Source organism: Cyprinus carpio, chromosome A11 (genome assembly GCF_018340385.1).
Source record: "Cyprinus carpio isolate SPL01 chromosome A11, ASM1834038v1, whole genome shotgun sequence".
Taxonomy (NCBI): Eukaryota; Metazoa; Chordata; class Actinopteri; order Cypriniformes; family Cyprinidae; genus Cyprinus; species Cyprinus carpio.
The window spans coordinates 16,020,668-16,041,267 of NC_056582.1; the positions used below are offsets into that span (position 1 = coordinate 16,020,668).

The 20,600-nt window shown below is 37.6% G+C and overlaps 1 protein-coding gene across 3 annotated transcripts in view; it reads right to left on the reverse strand.

Moving 5' to 3' along the window:
- Positions 1-20,600, reverse strand: part of LOC109098546 (immunoglobulin superfamily member 21-like) — a 203,797-nt gene that overhangs the window by 12,824 nt on the left and 170,373 nt on the right. For all 3 annotated transcript variants that reach the window (XM_042766509.1, XM_042766508.1, XM_042766507.1), the window contains exons 5-6: positions 13,584-13,699; positions 3,361-3,841 (exon numbers count right to left, since the gene is read on the reverse strand). In XM_042766509.1, the coding sequence (XP_042622443.1) occupies positions 3,361-3,841; positions 13,584-13,699 (597 nt within the window). The remainder of the gene's footprint in view (positions 1-3,360; positions 3,842-13,583; positions 13,700-20,600) is intronic.

The following is a 20,600-nucleotide window of genomic DNA, read 5'->3' on the forward strand; positions in this document are numbered from 1 at the left end:
GAAGAATTAACGGATCAATACCGTGGATTGCCCAACCTAAGCCCTAACCACCGGAGCTGACAAAAAATTCACTGAGCTGTGCCCTTCCTGTGGTGCCAAGTTAGGGTTCTGCCATTGCTGATTTTTTTTAAGCATTTTGAACAGAATTAGCCTGAGAAAGGCTTATAAAAAGCTTGCCGTCGAAGAAAGGTGATGGCCAGATGTCTGGGACCAGTTCCAGGAGTAGCATTTGGTGACCCATGTCATCACCTTTGATTATGTCTGTAAGCACTGTAACTGATGAGCCACAGAGGCACCGACTTCTCAGGTTTCACTAAGGGAGACAACTACAAAGTCTCAATCCTTATAATGCATAGTGTGAAAACATTTAACAGTGTTATTAAATTATTGGTGTTTTTTTTTTTTTTAAATGTACTTTTAGACAGCTTTATTGTCTACATGCACTATTAACTTTATTATCAACTAGACCAACATAAACCAGCCTTAAAAGCAGGAAAAAAAACAAAACAAAAAAAAAAAAACCAATAAAACATTAGGTTTACTTCTGATTGCTAATACAAATGCTCTTTCAGGACCAACAAAGGATGTATAAATCCCTGGCTTTCTTCTCAGACTTGTTTGACCAAAACTTGTCAACCTACTTCTTATGGTCCACTGAACCTCCAAGCCATTAATACCCCTGGCAGAGAAATAAGGTTGTTTGAATGCGCACAGATTCATTTACACTCCCACTCACAACCCACAACAAACATCTGTGTACTTATTATCAGTCTATTGGGTAGAGGAACTTGGCGTGCAGGCATAGATCATCTCTAGCCTCTGGATGGGAGAATATAACTCATTCCCCTTCTGTGTTTTGCTGAATCAGTAGCACCTTCACCCATGCAAATCCTCACTGCTGAGCCTGGCTCAGCTTTAATTATGAAGAGGCACTGACTGAATCACTGCATATTTGGATATGACTAATAGACAGCCAAGTCAGGGCAACAAGCCCAGCCGTGATGCTCTGAGGTGAGGACAGCGTTCTGAGAACACCGCCTCCACGGACCAACCGCATCCATTTAGATCGCAGCACAAGTCTCACCTCATGAATATTCAGCATTCAGCAATGTAATACAAGTGTGAGTCACTGTCAAGATGTTTCTGTCTCATGTGAAAACATTAAAAACTGTGAAAGATTCATGACTTGTGAATGCTCCTATGATTTGCATTTCATTTTCTGACCGAGTACAGGTTAGTGGATCACCTGTACTGGTGGTGTCATGATAGTAACTGGAATGAAACCTACTAGAGCAACTGCATTCATATAGTAATATATTCCAGTCTGATCTCCTAAAGTAATGGCTGCTGAAAAATCAGCTTTGCCATCACAGGAATAAATTACATTATACATATAAACGTTTCAACGGTTTAGGATTTAATTCTGACTTCAAAAATGACTGTTTTGCACATGCTAAGCAAAGAACAAAGGAAACAAATACAAAAATGTGAATGCATATGCATGCATTTCTTCACATAGGAGCTAACTGTTATCACTTGGGGCTGTGCCAATCTCAAGCCAGGTTTATTAATGTTTTAAATTCTCAGTGCGATTCAATTAAACACAACAACTGCACATTTTTGTTTTGAGTAAGAACAATAAGAGAAGCCAAAATAGTGCTCGCTATCTTGTTTTATTTAGTAACAGAGATGCTGCTAAATTAATGGACTGTAGGATTTAACATTCCTGCTCTCAAGACACATTTAAAAAACTGCTTTGATGCTGACATCATCACTTGTTAAATTTGCATAGAAAATTTTCACCAAATATGTAAACTGTAAGGCCTACTACTAATGCAGTGAATTGACTTTACAAATAAATAAAAATGATAATATTAATGCAGTTATAAAAAAGTAAATATGCCAAGTTATGATGTTGCTTGGAAACTGTAAACAATTTAACACCACTATGCATTATGCCTCTTTAAAAACATGTTCTTCATCATCTTTACTGGCTTTGGGATACGTCCCACAATATATGTTTTTACATTTCTATATGTATCATTATTATGCGTCAATAACATTAAGCAGTCCTGCTAACTGAGAGCTGTACGTATACACCTACTGCAGTACAAACGGTAAACCAAAATCTCTCCCAGCTGACATAGTTCTGTCATCGCACAGTATGTTATTCACTAAGGGACCTGTCTTTGTCATTTAGCACAAACCAATTCCTCACACACTGCATCCCATGATTCATTTTGGTATATCATGGCTATATATGATCAAATTTTACTCTGCTGTCTTTCTTTCCTGTGGTTCCAATAATTATTTTATAAACATCAGGGAACTATTTTTTAGTTTTAGTTTTAGTTTTATCTCTCTCTCTGATGCTAAAGGTTGGCAAAACAAGCAGATACTCTTGCGATAGGATTGTGATTTTTGTCTGAGCAGCCATGAGGGAGATCATGCTGGAATGAGTCGAGAATGATGGAACAAGTGAGAATGAGAACGAGAGAGAAATATTGAATGGAAACTGCACCAACTTCTAGACCATCCACACTTTCTTCGTCTTATAGTTGTTTTTTGTCCTTTATCCCGCCTTCATCTCTTTCTGTACTGCTCCTGCACCACTAAGTGAGAGAAATGTCTCTGTTTATCTTGTCTTGCGTCTCATCACTTGCCTCTTTCTGAGGGCTGATAGCAGAGACTACAAGTGAGTGCTGCCTTTGAAGTGATAATGGGATCATCAGGCCATCTTTGTTGTAGCTTTAAAAGCAAAAAAGACAAAAAAAAAAAAAAAGCCTCTCATCCATGAAGATACAAAGGTATGCCAGGATCCCATTGTTTGTCATTGTTGTGCCACGACTTTCATTACTTATAAACAAGTGAATGCAACAAGCCTATTTTATTGACACAAAAATGAAACGCAACAAACAGTTTGGCATATCATTGTTTTATCATCATAATTAGCAGGTGGTAGACTTTATTCAAAAATTAAAAATCAGACTTCAAATAGAACACGAACACAAATAACAAATTCCCCTTTATGCTTGATTTCTTGAATTCAGGCTGACTTTTTCAATAATGTGGTTAAGTTAGCTCAATCTACTGCACAGACAGCTCAATGAATTGGCCTGTCAATCACGGGGAGATTTTGCATTCTGCATTAGTAACTGCAATCTGCTTGCTTGTAACGCAATTAAGCAACAAATAGAAACCAGTGTTGATCTCACTGCATCTGTCAGATGGGGATGTAAAAGGATTCACCCGTGATCAGACGAGGGGATGTGAATAATTAGGTTGAAGGTCAAAAACAAAGCTTTTACATTGATCTATTGATCTGCATCCAATGTTAAATCCAACAAAAGCAAGACGTACCCAGTATGACCTCAGTCTGCATAGGCATGGAGAGAGCTGGGTGTGTGACCTCGCAGCTAAACAGGGCGTCGTTGTCCAACTGCGGATTCAGAGTCCAGGTGAGCTTGGCCTGAACCAGCACAGACCCATCGCTCTGGGGGATTTGCATGTTGCTGAAGTAGTACAGGGGTTCAGTGCTCTGAACCCACCGTGGGAACTCTCGGCTGACCACTGTCTCTGGGATGGTCTCTGTGGCCGGGCTGGGCTCTTGACCGGGCTGTCTGGCCATGTAGCTCCTCCCAGGGCTCTCTGTGTAGAGGCGTCCGGGCCTGCCATCCGGACCCAGCAGAGATAGAGACTTCCTCATCTTAGTGTCATCCAGATCCCTGCTGATCAGAGGTCTGGCTCCACGTACGCCAGCCGAGCCACCGCCCTCGTAACCCACGGTGGATGAAACGTAGGAGATCACCTCTATCAACTCTCCATCCCGCTTGAAATATATCTGGCAAGAGAAACAAAAAGTTAATGATTGTGCACATCAATTAGACTAAAACAATAATTTACTTTAATTAATGTCAGGTAAACCCTTTGACTGAAACATGTCTCCAACTGGCCTCTAAAAAAATCTGAATGAATGAATGTGGGATGGATACATACTCCAACCAGGCCCTAAAACATTCTGGTATAAAAATACAAATATATTAAATCAAGTAAGTAAGTAATGTATGTAATGTATGTAAATGAATTAATGTATAAATAAAAACATACATAAATGAGAACTGTATATAGACAGTGAATTTTTAAAGAAGCAAGCAAGCAACTAACTAATTAACTAACTAACTAAAGGGACAGACACTGACTCCAACTGGTCTAAAATATGTTGGTAAGTAAGTAAATAAATATGCTGGTCTTAAAATAAATGAACATGAAATATGTAACATTTGTGAAATAATTTAATAACAACAACAACAATAATAATACAAATACTACTACTACTACTACTACTACTACTAATCATTATTATTGGCTCAAGCTACTTTATTGTCATTGTCTGGTGAAAATACATTTCATTTACTAGTTTTATTTAATAAATTGTGTGAATTGATTACTAAAAATTCCATTCGTAATATATTTTAACTATTTCATACTGTTACATCAAAAGAAACTTGTGACTGCATAAGGATACTAAATCAAATAACTTTGGATGTTTAAATATATTCTTCAAATGTCTAAGAATCGTAAACAAAGACTGTGATGCACTTCACTGATTTGTTGGCAGAATATGCAGTACAATAGTCAGTTACATCATCGCTTGACTGTCAACTGGATATGCAGGCTGGTTCTGAAAGCATTTTTTCAGATTACACATCTACAGCATGAAAACCAGCATCATTTTGTATAAAAAGGTATGAGAATTTAATTATTTTATTTTATTTTATTTTTTATAAAAGAGGACGCAATAGTCAGTATCTGCCAAAGTAAATTGTGAAATTACCTAAACAAAACTATCTGGGACAATGCAAAGCATTATTCAGCCCACAGTGCCGGTGAATGGTAAATATACGCGACACAGTTTCTGCTTTGTGTTTGTGTTCCACTAGTGCGTTGCTGTAACAGCCTCTCTACACTACAGTGCATCTGGGTATTAAGATTCCCGGCCGGTAAATCACTTGACAGGGAATTAAGTTCCCACTTCAACACACAACCTCCAGATATGTGTATTAAATTCAGTAGGCCTAATGCCTGTAGCATTAATGTTTGCACGGTGCTCTGCTTGTACCCCTTTTACTCTCAATCCCTCCTTTTCCTACCCTCCACTGCTCCACAAGAAGGAGGGATAAGAGGGGTTCGGCATAAAGCATTGCATGTATATATGTATACACACACACAAACACACACACGCACACTCACACTCACATTAAACACTTCATTTACAACTAGCTACAGACCTGTCTCTCTCCTTCCATTCATAGCGAAAACCCTTGAAAGAGTTGTTTTCAACCAGTTATCATTGTTTCTCTCACAGAACAACAAACTGGACGCTAACCAGTCAGGTTTCATGAGTTGCCACTCAACTGGGACAGCGCTACTGTCAGTCACGGAAGCCCTGTGGATTGCAAAAGCTGATTCCAATTCATCAGTTCTTATTCTGCTAGATCTATCTGCTGCTTTTGACACTGTCAATCATCAGATCCTCCTGTCTGCTTTCTCCTCACTGGGCATCACAGGGATTCCACTTCACTGGTTTGAATCCTATCTCACTGGTAGGTCTTTTAGGGTGGCTTGGGGAGGGGAGGTATCCAAAGCACATCAACTTGTCACTGGGGTTCCTCAGGGATCAGTTCTTGGACCCCTCCTCTTCTCCACATACATGACATCACTGGGCCCCATCATACAGGCACATGGCTTCTCCTACTGGGGAAGGAGAAGCCATGTGCCTGTATGATGGGGCCCAACTTCAAATTCTGACTTCAAAAAGGACTGTTTTGCACATGCCTAGCAAAGAACAAAGGAAACAAATACAAAAATGTAAATGCATATGCATGCATTTCTTCTCATAGGAGCTAATGGTTTTCTCCTGGGGAAGGAGAAGCCATGTGCCACTAGGCCATGGCTGGGGAAGTGGGGATGACTAGTGGTTAGAGAGTTTGAATCCTAACCCTAAGGTTGTGGGTTTGAGTCTCGGGCCGTCAATACCACGACTGAGGTGCCTTTGAGCAAGGCACCAAACCCCCAACTGCTCCCCGGGCGCCGCAACATAAATGGCTGCCCACTGCTCCGGGTGTGTGTTCATGGTGTGTGTGTGTGTGTGTTCACTGCTGTGTGTGTGCACTTTGGATAGGTTAAATGCAGAGCACAAATTCTGAGTATGGGTCACCATACTTGGCTGTATGTCACTTTACTTTCACTTTTTTTTACCATTGCCATGCTGATGACACACAGCTCTATCTTTCATTTCAACCGGATGGCCCAACGGTAGCTGCACGGATCTCAGGCTGCCTGGCGGAGATCTCGGCATGGATGAAAGAATATCACCTACAGCTCAACCTGGCAAAGACTGAGCTTCTTGTCTTCCTTGCCAGTCCAACTCTACAGTATAATTTCTCCATCCAGCTAGGTTCTTCTACAATTTCCCCATCAACTTCGGTCAGAAATCTTGGTGTAAGCTTTGGTGACCAGCTGACCTTAAAAGACCACATTGCAAAGACGGCTCGATCTTGCAGGTTTGCATTGCACAACATCAGAAAAATCAGGCCCTTTCTAACGGAGCATGCAGCACAACTTCTTGTCCAGAATCACTTTCCAGAACATTCTCGTTCACCATTCCTGGCTGGTGGAATGATCTTCCCACCCCTATCCGGAATAAGGAATCCTTGACAATTTTCAAGCGACAGCTGAAAACTTATCTATTTCAAAGCTACTTGACTTCATCATAAAAAAAAAAAAAAAAAAAACCTGTCTTTCTCTTTATTTATTCCTTCTCTTTCCAGCTTGTACTTATTTGAACAATGTCTAAAACTTGATATTACAAGCACTTCCTGTGTCTGTTTGCCTCTTTAAGAAGAATTGCTTTACATATCATATTGGATAAAAGCGTCTGCAAAATGACTAAATGTAAATGTAAATGTACTGTATATATAATCTGTGTGCCCATTCAGGGACCTTTGGACACTTTAAATTCCGTTTGCACCAGATCAAAGTTTTATTGCATTACACAAGACCTATCCTTGCACTGTATCCTTTGTTTGCCCTTTGGTTCTGTGTGTGTGTGGCTTTGTCTGGCTTTTATTTGATCTCACCATTTTTCCCCCGAATTCTGTTGGGTAAATAAACATAATATAACATGGGTGAATTAAGCTCAAGTCCTTCAGAAGTCTTGTTTTCTGCTAGCAATGTCACAAAAATTCAGAGAGAGATGAAGCGAGAGATAGGCTTGTAAGGGACAGTGCTATTTCCCTCCATGCGAGGACTGTTTTTGTGGCTAATGTGCTCTAAAGTACACACTTTATCTTGGCTGCTGAAAGGGGTTAACAGTATATACCACACTGTGGCTTTTACTTGAATTATCTGACCATTTGCGCCTGTAGACACAGGGAAGAGCAGACCAAAGCAGATGCATAGTAGAACCGTAAGCTATTAGCTAAGGCTCCAGACAGCAGCTAATGCCTAATATTAGTGATTATGTGAGATAACAAAACAATGCTTTGACTATGGAGCCATTTGCAAAAGACAATGCAATAACTCAAGCTATGGCTGAATAGAGGTTCAGTTGCAATGTATGGAGGTTCCACAGGCCTCAGTTTTAGTTAGTCAAACAAAGTCACACGAGGGAGTTTTCTGAGCATGCATACTGTAGCATCAGTGACAGAGTTTATCACCTACCCGCTTGCCATAATCAAAATGACCACAGCTGAAAGTCAAATGGCTTTGTGTGCCATTGAGAAGGTGATTAGCTACAACCGATTCCGTTTACAAGTTGTTTTTAGGAGGGGGTGATCCTTTTTCTAACTCATGGAAGGTTTTTTTTTTTTTTTATTTTTTTTTTTTTTTTTTTTTTTTTACTGACATGTTGGTGTTATATCCTTCAGTTGGATGTTATAAGTTGAAAAAAAAAAAAGTGTCCGTCTTCATTTCAGACTGCAAAGCAACAAAATGTGATTATTTGAAAGGTGGGTGATTCTTTTCTATGCCCACTGTGTGTGTGTGTGTGTGTGTGTGTGTGTGTGTGTGTGTGTGTGTGTGTGTATACACACATATACACATACATGGCAAAACATTACTGATTAGCTAAATGTTTAAGTTGACAAGCAAAATTCACAACAAAATGTCACTTATACACGAATGTTTCACTTTGCAAAGCATAAGAATGTATAAATATGAACAAAAATGTGAGCCTTGGTTTATCATACAAAAGTAAACAAAATGTCTTGCCAAATTCTGTTAATTTCTATTAATTCTATTTCGGTTTGATGAATGTTATGTGATAGTCTTGTATCTTTGGTTAATATGCCAAATCTCCTGCAGTTCCTACATGTCACCAGCATGTGGAGCTGTAAATCCTCTGCCACAATCTGGGTTAGATCTGAAAGAGAGAGAGGTAGTCTGCCTCTGCAAATAGTGCACAGAACTCCTATTCATAGTCATGCTAATCACCAAGGTAACGGTCACACAACATGCTCAACTCATTCCAAGCACCATTCTTAGCAAACATGGTCTCTTCAATTATTCATACTGTAATACAGCTTGCGGAATTTAACCCTGTTTGAACAGAATTCAGTTTTTGTGTTTTGTGGTTGGTATACTTGAGTTTTTACTTTAACACAGTCTGAACATATATCCTCTCCCCAACATTTTCTAAAGAAATGCGAGTCAACATGCATAAGAGTTTTGTCTAAAACTGTTCAAACCCACCCCACAATGTCCAATTGGGATGTTAACTATTGTACATTACGGTAAGTGCCATTAATCATTTCAACAGAGCATTGCTTATTACTGGTAATGACTTATCACACAATGAGCAGGAAAATGCATTGTTTCTTTTCACAGGGGATAATCAATTGTCCTTATATTAATGTCTCTCTAAAGTGCCTTCAATAATTGCCTTGTATCTAGAGCCATAGTCACAATGCTCATTTCAGTCAATACAAATTAGATATCAGACATGTTTAACGCACTGTTGATGGGCTGCCTTTGGTTGGTTGTTGTCTGGGGAAAAGCAGAGTTTCTAAAGTCCTTTTTATGGAGATGCTGGGCTGTCACACATCTAACTCCCACACAACCCGAAATAGTTCCGCATGAATGCAGTACTTGTGTCTCAAGCATTAGCAAGGAGAGTAATTACACAGCAGCCAATGTAGAGTGTATCCAAGCAGGATATATTTCACAATAATATAGTAAGTGCTGAAATAAGCCGAAATAGCATGTAGTTCTGTGCCTTTGAAGTGTTTTGATAGTTCTAACGCCCAACGTTACAAAGGAAAGAAAAAAAACCCTTCAGTTTCAGGTCTTGAATGCACTGATGTTCCAACAGGCTTTTCACAATGGATGCGCACAAAAAAACATGCATGTGCCTGCACCTCTGTGGATTTAAATGAGCGCAGCAAACAAACAGCGATGTAATTCCGTGTGCTCACCAGAGCACAATGCTTCACGCCTCCAAGGGAGCGGATTGCCCATGAATGGACGCTAATGAAAGCACCTGCATGCAGCTTATTGCCAAGTGCACTATTTTGAGTGGAAAGCTCATTTAGAGACTTGACAATAGAGTCCTTTGGCCTCTTTTTCTGCTTTCTAAAATTGTCATATTTAATCACTGGAAAGTCAAAGGAATGATGGCCTTACTTGTGCTGTTATGCGGGAGAGAGAGCTGAACAGACTTAATAACAGATAATATGGGGGATTATTATCTAGTCCTCTTTCAATCAGCACCAGATTGTGCAGAGGACACACCAGCCTGGCCCGTCAGCTGATAGACTGCTGTTTTTTCCAATACTGCTCTTCATGGTATTTAAAGACAAGAAATATCCCTTGAGGTCTATCAGCCATGTGAGGAGACTCCCCAACAAAATGCACAAATACTTTGGACAAAGACGATTAAAATGATGTACATGAGTCCTATCAGTGGCCTATAGAAAGCAGTTATGTAAGAGTGAGACACCATCATGATGGCTGAATGCTACTAATTTTATCTCATTAACCTCTCTATTATCAGCCCCTTTTGTTAATATAAGAAAAGTGAAAATAATTTGCAGCAAACTCAGCATTTCTACAACTGTATCAGTAATCAAAAACATATGATGATGCGTATGTACATAATAATGTTCAGGCCAGAAAAAAAAGACCAAAAGAACTAAATTACTTCAAAGGACCAAATCACATTTTGTCATTCTCAACTCATTGTTACTGCTATTTTTTCAGTGGAACTCAAAGGTGACATTTTCAATAATCTTTACAGTGAAAAAAAACAAAAAAACAAAACAAAACAACATTGAAACAACCCCCCCTCCCAAAAAACAAAAACAAAAAACAACAGAACAGTACAAAACAAACAAAAAACGTCACACATCTGTGTGTAGAAAATACTGAAATGTAAGTTATTCACTGAGCTGAAAATTGTTGCAACCGAATCACTGAGTCACTGAATGACATAGGGATCCAAATCAGTAAATGCATAAATTCGCTTGCTTAGGTTTTGATTTTTAAACATTTGTGGAACTTAACTGGTTTGTGTTTATATATAACAGGTTTGGAATAACACTTAAGTGAGAAAATAATTACATCATTTCATTTTAGGGTGTGCTATCCCCTTATTCAACATCCAAATCTGTCGGAAGAATTTTGTCAGCCTGATGAAAGACAAATTTGTTTGAAAAGAGCTGAACAGTGACAAAATAAAGACAGCCTTTTCCAAAAACGGTGAGATGATGAATGTGCCTGGTGCTCAGCTCATTGAGCACCAGGCACATTCAGGGAATGATACAATGTTCTGAACCCCAAGCTATGCATGGTGGCTGTTAAAACTGATTTCAAGAGGGTGATAAACTGCAAAGCCATGGCACTGATTTGTCTTACTTAAAAAAAAAAAAAAAAAAAAATATGAAAAAGAAAATAGAAAATGTTTAAGATGATTTAGAAGAAAGCCACAAAGGCACTGACACCAGAAAAGCCCAAATGAGAAGAATCAAAAGACAGTAAAGGAGAAAGGCATTTGAAGTTGCAGAAGAAAAATTTAGTCCAATGCTGCAGTCCCGGAGCACAGCAATATCTTATCTTATTTGTAGGCTTAGTGAAGCAAGAGGCAAATAAGTAAATAAACATCCTGCAATACAAGATAAAAATTAGATTTGGTATAATTTAGATATATAATTTGGTTTGGTTTTAAAACTTTTTTACTTTTTACTGTTAGGTTTCTGATACTTTTAAAAGCATTGAGATTGCCCCCCATTTTTATCACTATCTTGTCTTTATCCAAATCAGAATATTGTTTGGTATGTAGATCTAAACAACTAGATGTTAAAAGAATGAAAGATTTAGGAGTATCTAGGTCTAGGTATCTGGAGACTTCCCTAATTAATAACCAAATAATGCCCCAAGTGTTACAGTACGTGTTTGTTTGTTTACTCCGTTTTTCTTGTTGTTTTTACAGTACAGCAGATTACAAGGTGACTTTGACATCATTGTTCTCCCTTAATGGGGCAGCCTCAGGTCTGGAGATACCAAATTTTTTTGAACATAGAATAGAGTAATCCACATGAGATGTAATATAATTTGGCAAAACATTTTTACCCATCTAGCTTTAGTCCCATCGAGATTCTGAATGATCCCTTTCCCGATTTCTCAACACATACTTAATTACTACAAGACACTATATACTTAATGATCGTAATTATTTGCTACCCTGTATGGTCCAACCTTCAAATGCTTTTGTTTTGAAGACATAAACATAATAAAAAAAAAAACATAATAAAAAATAAACATAATAATCCTTAATAATTTTCAGAGGCCAACTAACAACATTAATGATTAAGCAAAAAAAAAAAAAAAACTAAATTCTGTGAATATGGCATAATTTTCTTAAGATTTATAATATTGACAATAATGTGAGAATCAGGAAGATCTAAATTAACAGAGTCCAGATATGTTAGAAAACACATTTACACTGATTAACTGGACAAATCAAAACATCACTATATTCCAAAAAACTGTGTGTCTTTCTGACAGCAAAAAGGTTTAGAAACACATTTGTTTCTAAATATATTCACAGGCTACTGAAAATGTGGAAAATGCAGTCAAACGGTGCAAGAGAGAATCAACCTTTATATCTCTGAATAAGTTGTCTACACACAACCAAAGGAACCAGCTCACTCGCTATTGAGGATGACACAAATCAAGCCACATTCAACCATTCTGCCCAGATCTGAAACTCCTTTGGAAAATATTATCGCAAGAGCCTCATCAGCCTCCCAGACACCCAGGAACCTTTGACTAAGATCTTTTCAGCTCTAATTTAACTGCTGTTTCTTGGCTCCCGTCGCTTGTCTGCATTAGTGGGTGTACCTGGGAGTTTGATGAGGAGCGTGCAGCCTACGCTGATGAAGCGGAGACTGTCTTGTGTGAATGAATGGCAGTGGATTGGCCGGTAATGAGGGGCAGAGCGGCGGGGTGAGCACTCCTTGGGACTTGCTCTCATGGGTTTTGTGCTAATGGAAGCCAGAACTGGTCAGCCTTGTACTCTGCAATGTGACTCTTCAGGTGGGGTGGTTGAAATCATTTTCACACCACATGTCTATCACGCTGGGCTCTTAATTGCTGGAGATGGGGGCAAAATAGATCCGGAATACATTATGGTGCGCCCACAGAGCATGATTAATGGGCTGGTGGGATTTTTCACAAACCGCTGGCTGAACTCAAGCAGAGCTTGTGTCGATGGTGTTCATGAGGCTGAGGTGTGTGGGCCGCAGAAACCCCACTGCATTCAATGAAAAGATTCACTTTAAACAGTTATAGGGCCTATGCACTCTGTGCCCTATACACAATCACTGCACAAAGATTGAAAAATAAAAATAAAGCACTCTAACTTGCCCCTAAAATATGCTGGGAAATAAAATAAAGTAATTTTTAAAATTATCATTAAATAAATACATAAATATAAAAAAGGACTCAAATTATATATAATTTAAAAGTCTTAGGTTACTAATATTAAAGAAATTGTCACTTATGTCAAAACAGGCAATACAATGAAAGTCAGTGGGGTCCAGTGTTGTTTCAGACCCCATTGACTCTAATTGTATGAACAAAAACAACAGAGAAATTCTTCAAAATATCTATTTTTTTTGTGTTTTTTTAATTTTATTTTTTATTTTATTTTTTGTATTTTTTTTTATTTTACAGAAGAAATAAAACCATACAGATTTGGAAAGACATAAGGTTATGGACAAATCATCTTGATCTGTTTTGCTAAAATCAATGTGATGTACTGATCAGAAAATAAAGTCTGGAAATCAAGTCAGGAAAAAATAAAAACAAACTCCCCTCATTATAACACACATGAAAGAAACTGCTGCTCGACAATTGAAGATGACTCCTCTGTATTAGACACATCCCTGCTGTGAGCTATTGCATAAAGTAGTGGGCACAAAATCGACCATGGCAAAAAAAAAAAAAAATTAATAATAAAAAACGCTCCACTGTAAATGATCAGTATAAACAGCATGTGTTTGTGCATAAAATTGCCTAAGACTCACCGATGGAGCCGGTTTGCCTCCTTTGGCAGTGCAGACCAGAGTAAGATTCTGGGCCTGGTAGCGGCTGAATGGTGCTGGCGTGTTCTCTGCCACAACTGAGATGTTGTTGGGTGGAGCTGTGGAATAGAAAAGGACATCTATAAAACATTCTGGGACACTTCTACCATGTTCATCAATCTGAGCAGCATTTCAAAGCTGCATTTTTTTTTCGTAATGCATAGTTATTCCCTATTAAGCGTTTGAATGCTAAATCTCCATACCAGCTCTAACACTCTTTGGTCTTTGAAACAGATTCTTAAATCTTGTGTATATCCAATGCACTTTCAAGTGGAGACGTAGTGGTGCGTGGCTGGGGGTTTTGGAGCATGTCAGCGTAGCTTTATTCTGCCAATGAGAGCTCGACTTCTCATATAGAGCAGTTCAGAGTAAAGAAGCAGCATTATACAGAAAGGAAGGAAGCAGAAGTCTGGAAGATGAGAGGATCGTGGTAGGGCCACAGGGAATTTCAGTACTGGATTTCTTGGTCTGCAAAGACTCTGACCCCTCGCAGCAAAATGAGATACAACCACCTACGATGCAGAACCGCAAATGTGCGGTCCTGGGGGTGCTGTTATAGTGCTCGACATTCCAGCAGCTATCTGAAACATAAAAAGCACCAGTCATAAAGGCTGTATGTGCCAAACCCAAGTTGTTTAAGAAGATGTGGGACGTTTTATGCATATAATATCAACTAACTCCTGCCAAGCTCTGCTGGGGAGCCATACGAGCATGTCATGACATCTAAAAAAGCAGAACCGCCTGTGGGGAAGATGAAGACGGACTTCCTGGTACTTAATGTAGAAAGCCCTTCCCAGTTCTCCTTTTGAATGACCTTTTGGACTTAAGCCTACCTGTCAGCTGGAATGAGCAGACTTTATCAGCTGTTCAGGGATGAAAAGGGGTTTATCACATCTGCATTTTTTACTAGCACTGAGCGTAGGTGTGCGACTTTCAGGCAGCTGATCCTCTGTCAAATGATGACAAAAGGCATGTGAGACAATTGGATGTTGCTTCTGCTTAGTTTGGAGCTGTCTGGCGCTTTTTGCATGTTGAAAGGATGACAAAAGGCATGTGATATCAGCAAAGGATTAGAAGGTTAGTTCACCCTAAAATGAAAACTGTCATTTTTTCACCTTTATGTCATTCCAAACACGTATGACTTTCTTTCTTCCATGGAACACAAAAGGAAGAAAGGTCGCTTTTTTCCATGCAATTAGTTTTCAAGCTTCAAAAAGGATGCAAAAGCACCATAGAAGTATTATTAAACTAAAAATTCAAGTTGTAATTTCAGTTGTTTTGAAGATGTATAATACCTCTGAGAGACAAAAAGACAATTTTGTTGTTATTAACTAATAATTCTCCCTTCCAGTAAGCTGCAAACTATATTTTGAATTTGTGAATCTGCAAGAGATAATGATTACACTAATAAAATGATACATTTTTGGTAGGTTTCTCACAAAAAAGAAAGTCATACATGTTGTATACAGTGTTTTTATTTTTGAGTGAACTATTCATTTAAAAAAAGTGCCCTTCAGAACATCTGCTGTGAATCACTTGATCAATAACGCTTGCATACTAAGCAGGCAGAGGACGACATAAGACGGCGTATCAGGAGGCCAAGGGCAATACTTTTTTTTTTTCCAAGTGTCACTTTATGTCTAAATCCATGTGGTACTCTCCAATAAATGTGCAATTGAAATTAATTGATTAAAACAAAAGGGATGGAGGAATGTGTGAAGGGTTGAGAGCTTTTGTTACCATAGCACCTAATTGCTTATTGATGGCAGATGTATGGAAGGAAATTAACCTTAGCGAACACTATTAGCTCTCTGGGAAACTGAGACTTGTCTTAAATTGGAGAATGATATGCTGTCACTTGGTATTGCGGATGGGACAATAATACGCACATGCACGTACAACCAACAAAGATGCAGAATGTTGCCCCTGAACTGATAATGTCCCAGAGCCATAAAACAGAATGTTAAATGTTCTGTTTGTTAAAAGCTCACAGTGGTCTTGATGGATGAGACCCCATGGTTTCTATTTATAGCAGTGGCCAGTCAAAGCTAATTAACCATGTGCTCTCACAACTGCTTCACGAAATGAGCCAAGCATACCAATACAAACCAATGCCAGTCTGTAAAATCTAGTGCCCATATCCTCTGAATTAGCCAGACTAGATTTATACTTAAGCAATTACTAAATTCTACCTCATAATCAAACACTCAATTAATCACAGATTTGACTTCAAAAGGATAGTGAGGTTGATTATAAAACGATTACAGATGTGCTTAACCTACTGTGCAAAATAATTCTGATAAATTCTCTCCTGCTGTGATGGCTGATCTCATTTCAGTCCATTTTGACATATTCCCATGTTTCCCTCTATTAGTGTTTATAATTCTTTTGGTAATTCATAATGTTAGTGTAATAGTTAAAACACATATAAGAACCATTTGATTAAAAGATAAGTTAGTACACAATTAAAAAAGTATTAGAATTGAGAGTGAGACACTGCTTTTATATAACAGTTCAACAAGTTAATAAGTCTAAATTTACAGTTTAGACACAATGTTGCCAGTTACTTCTCTGGTTTTTGTTCCACAGATGAAAACAGTTCCAAAACGAAAATGTTTGAGCTTAGTTCCTGAATCAATCTGTTTTTGAAGAAATGATTCAATGACTCACTCATAAAGGCAAGCCACTTGTTTTGTTCCTGAATGAATGGATGCTTTTGAACGAATCAGTTGAACAAACTGATTCATTGACTCACTCCTAAAAACAGTGGCTGAATTTGGAATAGACAAAATTCGGAATATTCTATACTAGAATATTAGTCTTGCTATTTCTGTCATATAAATATCTATTTTAAATTCTTTTAAAATTAATTAAAAATTAATCTAGTCACTTATTTTGTTCATGAATGAAATATTTTTGGAAAAAAAATTGGTTAAATTATTGACTTTTATAAAAACTGTCACTTGAGTGGTTCTCCAATGAATCAGCATTTTTAAATGAACCAGATGATTTTGAATGATTCGATGATGCACTTGCCAAAATCTATAGGCATAACACTGTAACTTGCCAAAAGAGTCACCGGAAAACCCCAACCATTAATAGTCTATATACTTTATATTGCTTTTTTTAAATACTTCTCACTGCATACTTCACATATTTATCACTGCACATTAAACTAAAAGAAAGTATTTTAACATCAACATTCCATAATTACAGACACAATACTTTTATTCTAGTAATGAGCTTTACATTTTTCAACATGTAGGGGGAGGTACTTTATATATGTGTGATATTAGATTACTATAATAAAAAACACTACGACACATTCACAATAAACTAGAAAGGCAGTCTGGGGGTTTATCGTGATACTCATCTTAACTCCACTGTTTTGCATTGGAGTTCATTAGAGAAATCAAAGCTGTTAGATGTTGTCAGCAGGGAAATCTAAAAAGCCAAGACATTGGAATAATCCTTGATGGAATGTCTGAAACGATTAAATGCTATGGCTGCCATGCTTGGCATACAACAATACCTTGTTTAATCCTTTAACGGATTAGGAATGTTGTTCGATGCGATGGAATTACAGCTTTTTCACACTCAATTTGATTACACTATCAAGGTTCTTGAGTGTTTTTTATTTTGTGCACCGAGGGAGAAAACACATATGCCATTTTGTCAATTTCGTCACACAAAGCTCGTCTCCCATCGGTGAATGTTCTGTCTTACTTTGTCAAGTTTTAACTTCATACTCAAAGAAAAAGCTGAAATATTTCTAAAAACAAGATTAAATGTTTACCCAAGGAGTCATTTTTGTTCTCAAATGATGAAGTTAGAAAATAATCACTGCTGTTGTGATCACATGCAATTTTATTCCTGCTGTAAACAATGTTTCCAGAGACAGTGGAGAGAGAGAGAGAAAAAAACACTACAAACCTATATGTTTGTTTGTTGTGATAACACTGGTCTCATCACTGACCCTGAAGTAAACTTTTTTCATCTTACTGCACATGTCTCCTAAAAATCCCCAATAAATTTGATTGATTGGTTGGCTGGCAGATATGTTCAACTATAACTCTACTGTCCTTAAAAAAAAAAAAAAAAGGGTTTGGTACATGACTCATTAAATACCTACATCATAATGAATTTTTTAAAAACATAGTCACAGCAAAAATAAAAGAATGTTTATATCTGTTTGTTCTACACAAGGGGAGTTTGAATCTCTGACATGAGGGAAGTAAATGAAACCCCACTATCTTGCTACACATCTTATACACTGTTCAATTTAGCCTTATTTCTTACATTAAGATTGCCATATCTGTAAGTAATGAAAAAAAGTTAAGACAGATTCAATGAAACTAGTATAAAACAAGTTGAATTCATTAAAATGATTTTCAGTCAGGTGAGCAATTCATTCATGAATAAGATACTGCTACAGTACCTCGGTGGTAAACTCTCATGGATGTGCCAATTGCGAAGAAAGGGATTTTCAGATTTTCAGTTCAGTCTATTCTTCACACAAATCTGTCATATAGCTCTAGAAGAACACACACACACACACACACACACACACACACACACAAACACACAAACACACACACACACACACACACACACACACACACACACACACACACACACACACACACACACACACACACACACACACACACACACACACACACACACACACACACAGTTTCCCTAACAAGTTTTTGTGTTACCTAGCTGCTGGGTTAGACACAACTCAGCGGTTGAGTTATTTATCACAGGGATTTTGTGATATACAGCAATATTCAGGGGTGCGGTGTGAAACGAGTGTCATGTCGTGTGAAACGCAGGACGGCAGTCCATTAGCAGTTCCCCAATAAAGGATGTTATCATGCAAAACAGTGGTTGTGTGGAGTATTTTACAAATGTTTAGAGGTTTTAATCTGTAAACATTATTTCATGTATGAACTAAAAAAAATAAGCTAGTATAATAGTAAAAATTAATCAACCCATTAGCTGGGTTAAATAAACAACCCAATGTGCTGGGTAAAATATACTCTGTCCTATATTTACCCAGGCCTTGGCTTAAAAATAACCCCAAATGGGCTGTTTTTAACTCACTGTTTTTTAGAGTGTACACAGTATGGAAGTTATTTTTTAAGACAGTTGAGAAAGACCTTCAGTATTCTTGAACATGATAAATTAATAAAACAAAAAATACTCCACTAGGAAGAACGTTTGGGAACCCCGCTAAGATGCTTGACTCTGGACCTCTCTTAAGTGGTTTAAAAAAAATGTAATGCTTCCTTATAAAAGAGCATACAATAAATGTTACACTACTCCACAAAATGTTTCCAAACCTTTTCCCTCCTCTCATAAGCCACACTGTTGAACCATTCATCCTAATGGGAGCAGCCATATTCCTTTTGCAGTATGATAGCCTGAAGCACTATTATTTTACTCTCTTTAAAAAATAGCAAATAGGTTTTTTTGTTTGTTTGTTTATTTGAGGAACAGGGGCTCACATTTAGCAGAGAGTTCCCTGAAGACACATCTCGTTGGCCTGGTAATTAAAGGATTTAGTGGCCCTTTGAGACAGTGAAAGGAGGGGTCTATATCCCCTCTCACCCTCCTCTGACATCTGTTACTAAGATCTATTGGGTTCTTGGTCAAAACACAGGGAACACCAGTCAAAGCAGTCTCTTTTTCAAGGGAAGTCATTTACTCATAACTTTCCTAATGTATTGTTTAGGTGTCTCTCTTGTGGTGAACCCCATTTTGTGTCCTAAAACTAATCAGCCAGTGTTTGTAGAGGTCTTCAGAGATCTGACTCAGACAACAAAAGAATGGTCTCTGACTAGGCTTCATCAAGCTGTTTATCAACACTTTTAATAGGGGTAAAATTAAGGTAATGATAGATAATCACACAAAACCACTGATGCATTTGATTAAAAACCTACCTGATTAATTCAATGAACTGCCTTAAAGAGCACTTATCAACAAGCAATCACATTATCTTACTTTGGTTGTAATTTAGCTGCCACAAATCATACGACTCATTCAGACATATGGGGGAAGGTTCTTCAGGTCTAATAGTTAAAAAAGAAGCAGGTATGAAAGAGTTTGGGGGTTCAGAGATCTGGGAATTGGACAGTTACAAATGCAGTCCTTTTTTTTATCACAATTGACACTATTTTTAGCCGCTTGGGATGAAAAGTGAATACCAAACTGCATGCAACCATAGGAGTTTACCTCTTACACATTGGTTTCTCTACAGGAAGCAGGGATACCAAAAGTACAATAATTACCTTTAGATGATAATTAAAATCCCCCCCCCCCATATATAAGGAATGCGTATTGCAACAAGAACACTGGGAGCCAAGTTCAAATCCTAAAATAATAATAAATAAAAATAATAATAATAATAATAAAAATCTCTGAACATAAACAAATTGACCTTAAAATCAAAGTGTATATGCATTTAAAACTATTTAGACATATCATAAACATTATTTTTTTTATGTTTGGTTTCTAAATCAATTGATTTTAATGGATTTCAAAGGTTATATGCTTTCGGCAGCCACTAACTTCCTGCTGAGTCCTCATTTACTGTATATTCCTCATCTCAAGTGGTATTTAATGTAGTCTGAGTCATATTTTCTTTTACCTCACATCATATTTCCTTCATGGTTTTCAAGGATGATAACTTCTACCAAGTGGTAGATGAATTTAAACATTGAACAGATGAACAAAAGGTATTAAAAGCATTTCCATCTTCCTTTCAAAAGACAATAAGCCTATTTCATTTTCTACTGTATGTACTGTATTAAATGGTTGCATTTTTTATTTGCATTTAGCATTGATTTCCCATGCTGTGTGCAACTGTGTGACTTGCAAACCACTTCTGTACTAATATTAGGTCAATTTAAAATAATGATGGCAATTTTTTTAGTGTGCTCCTTACCATGATTG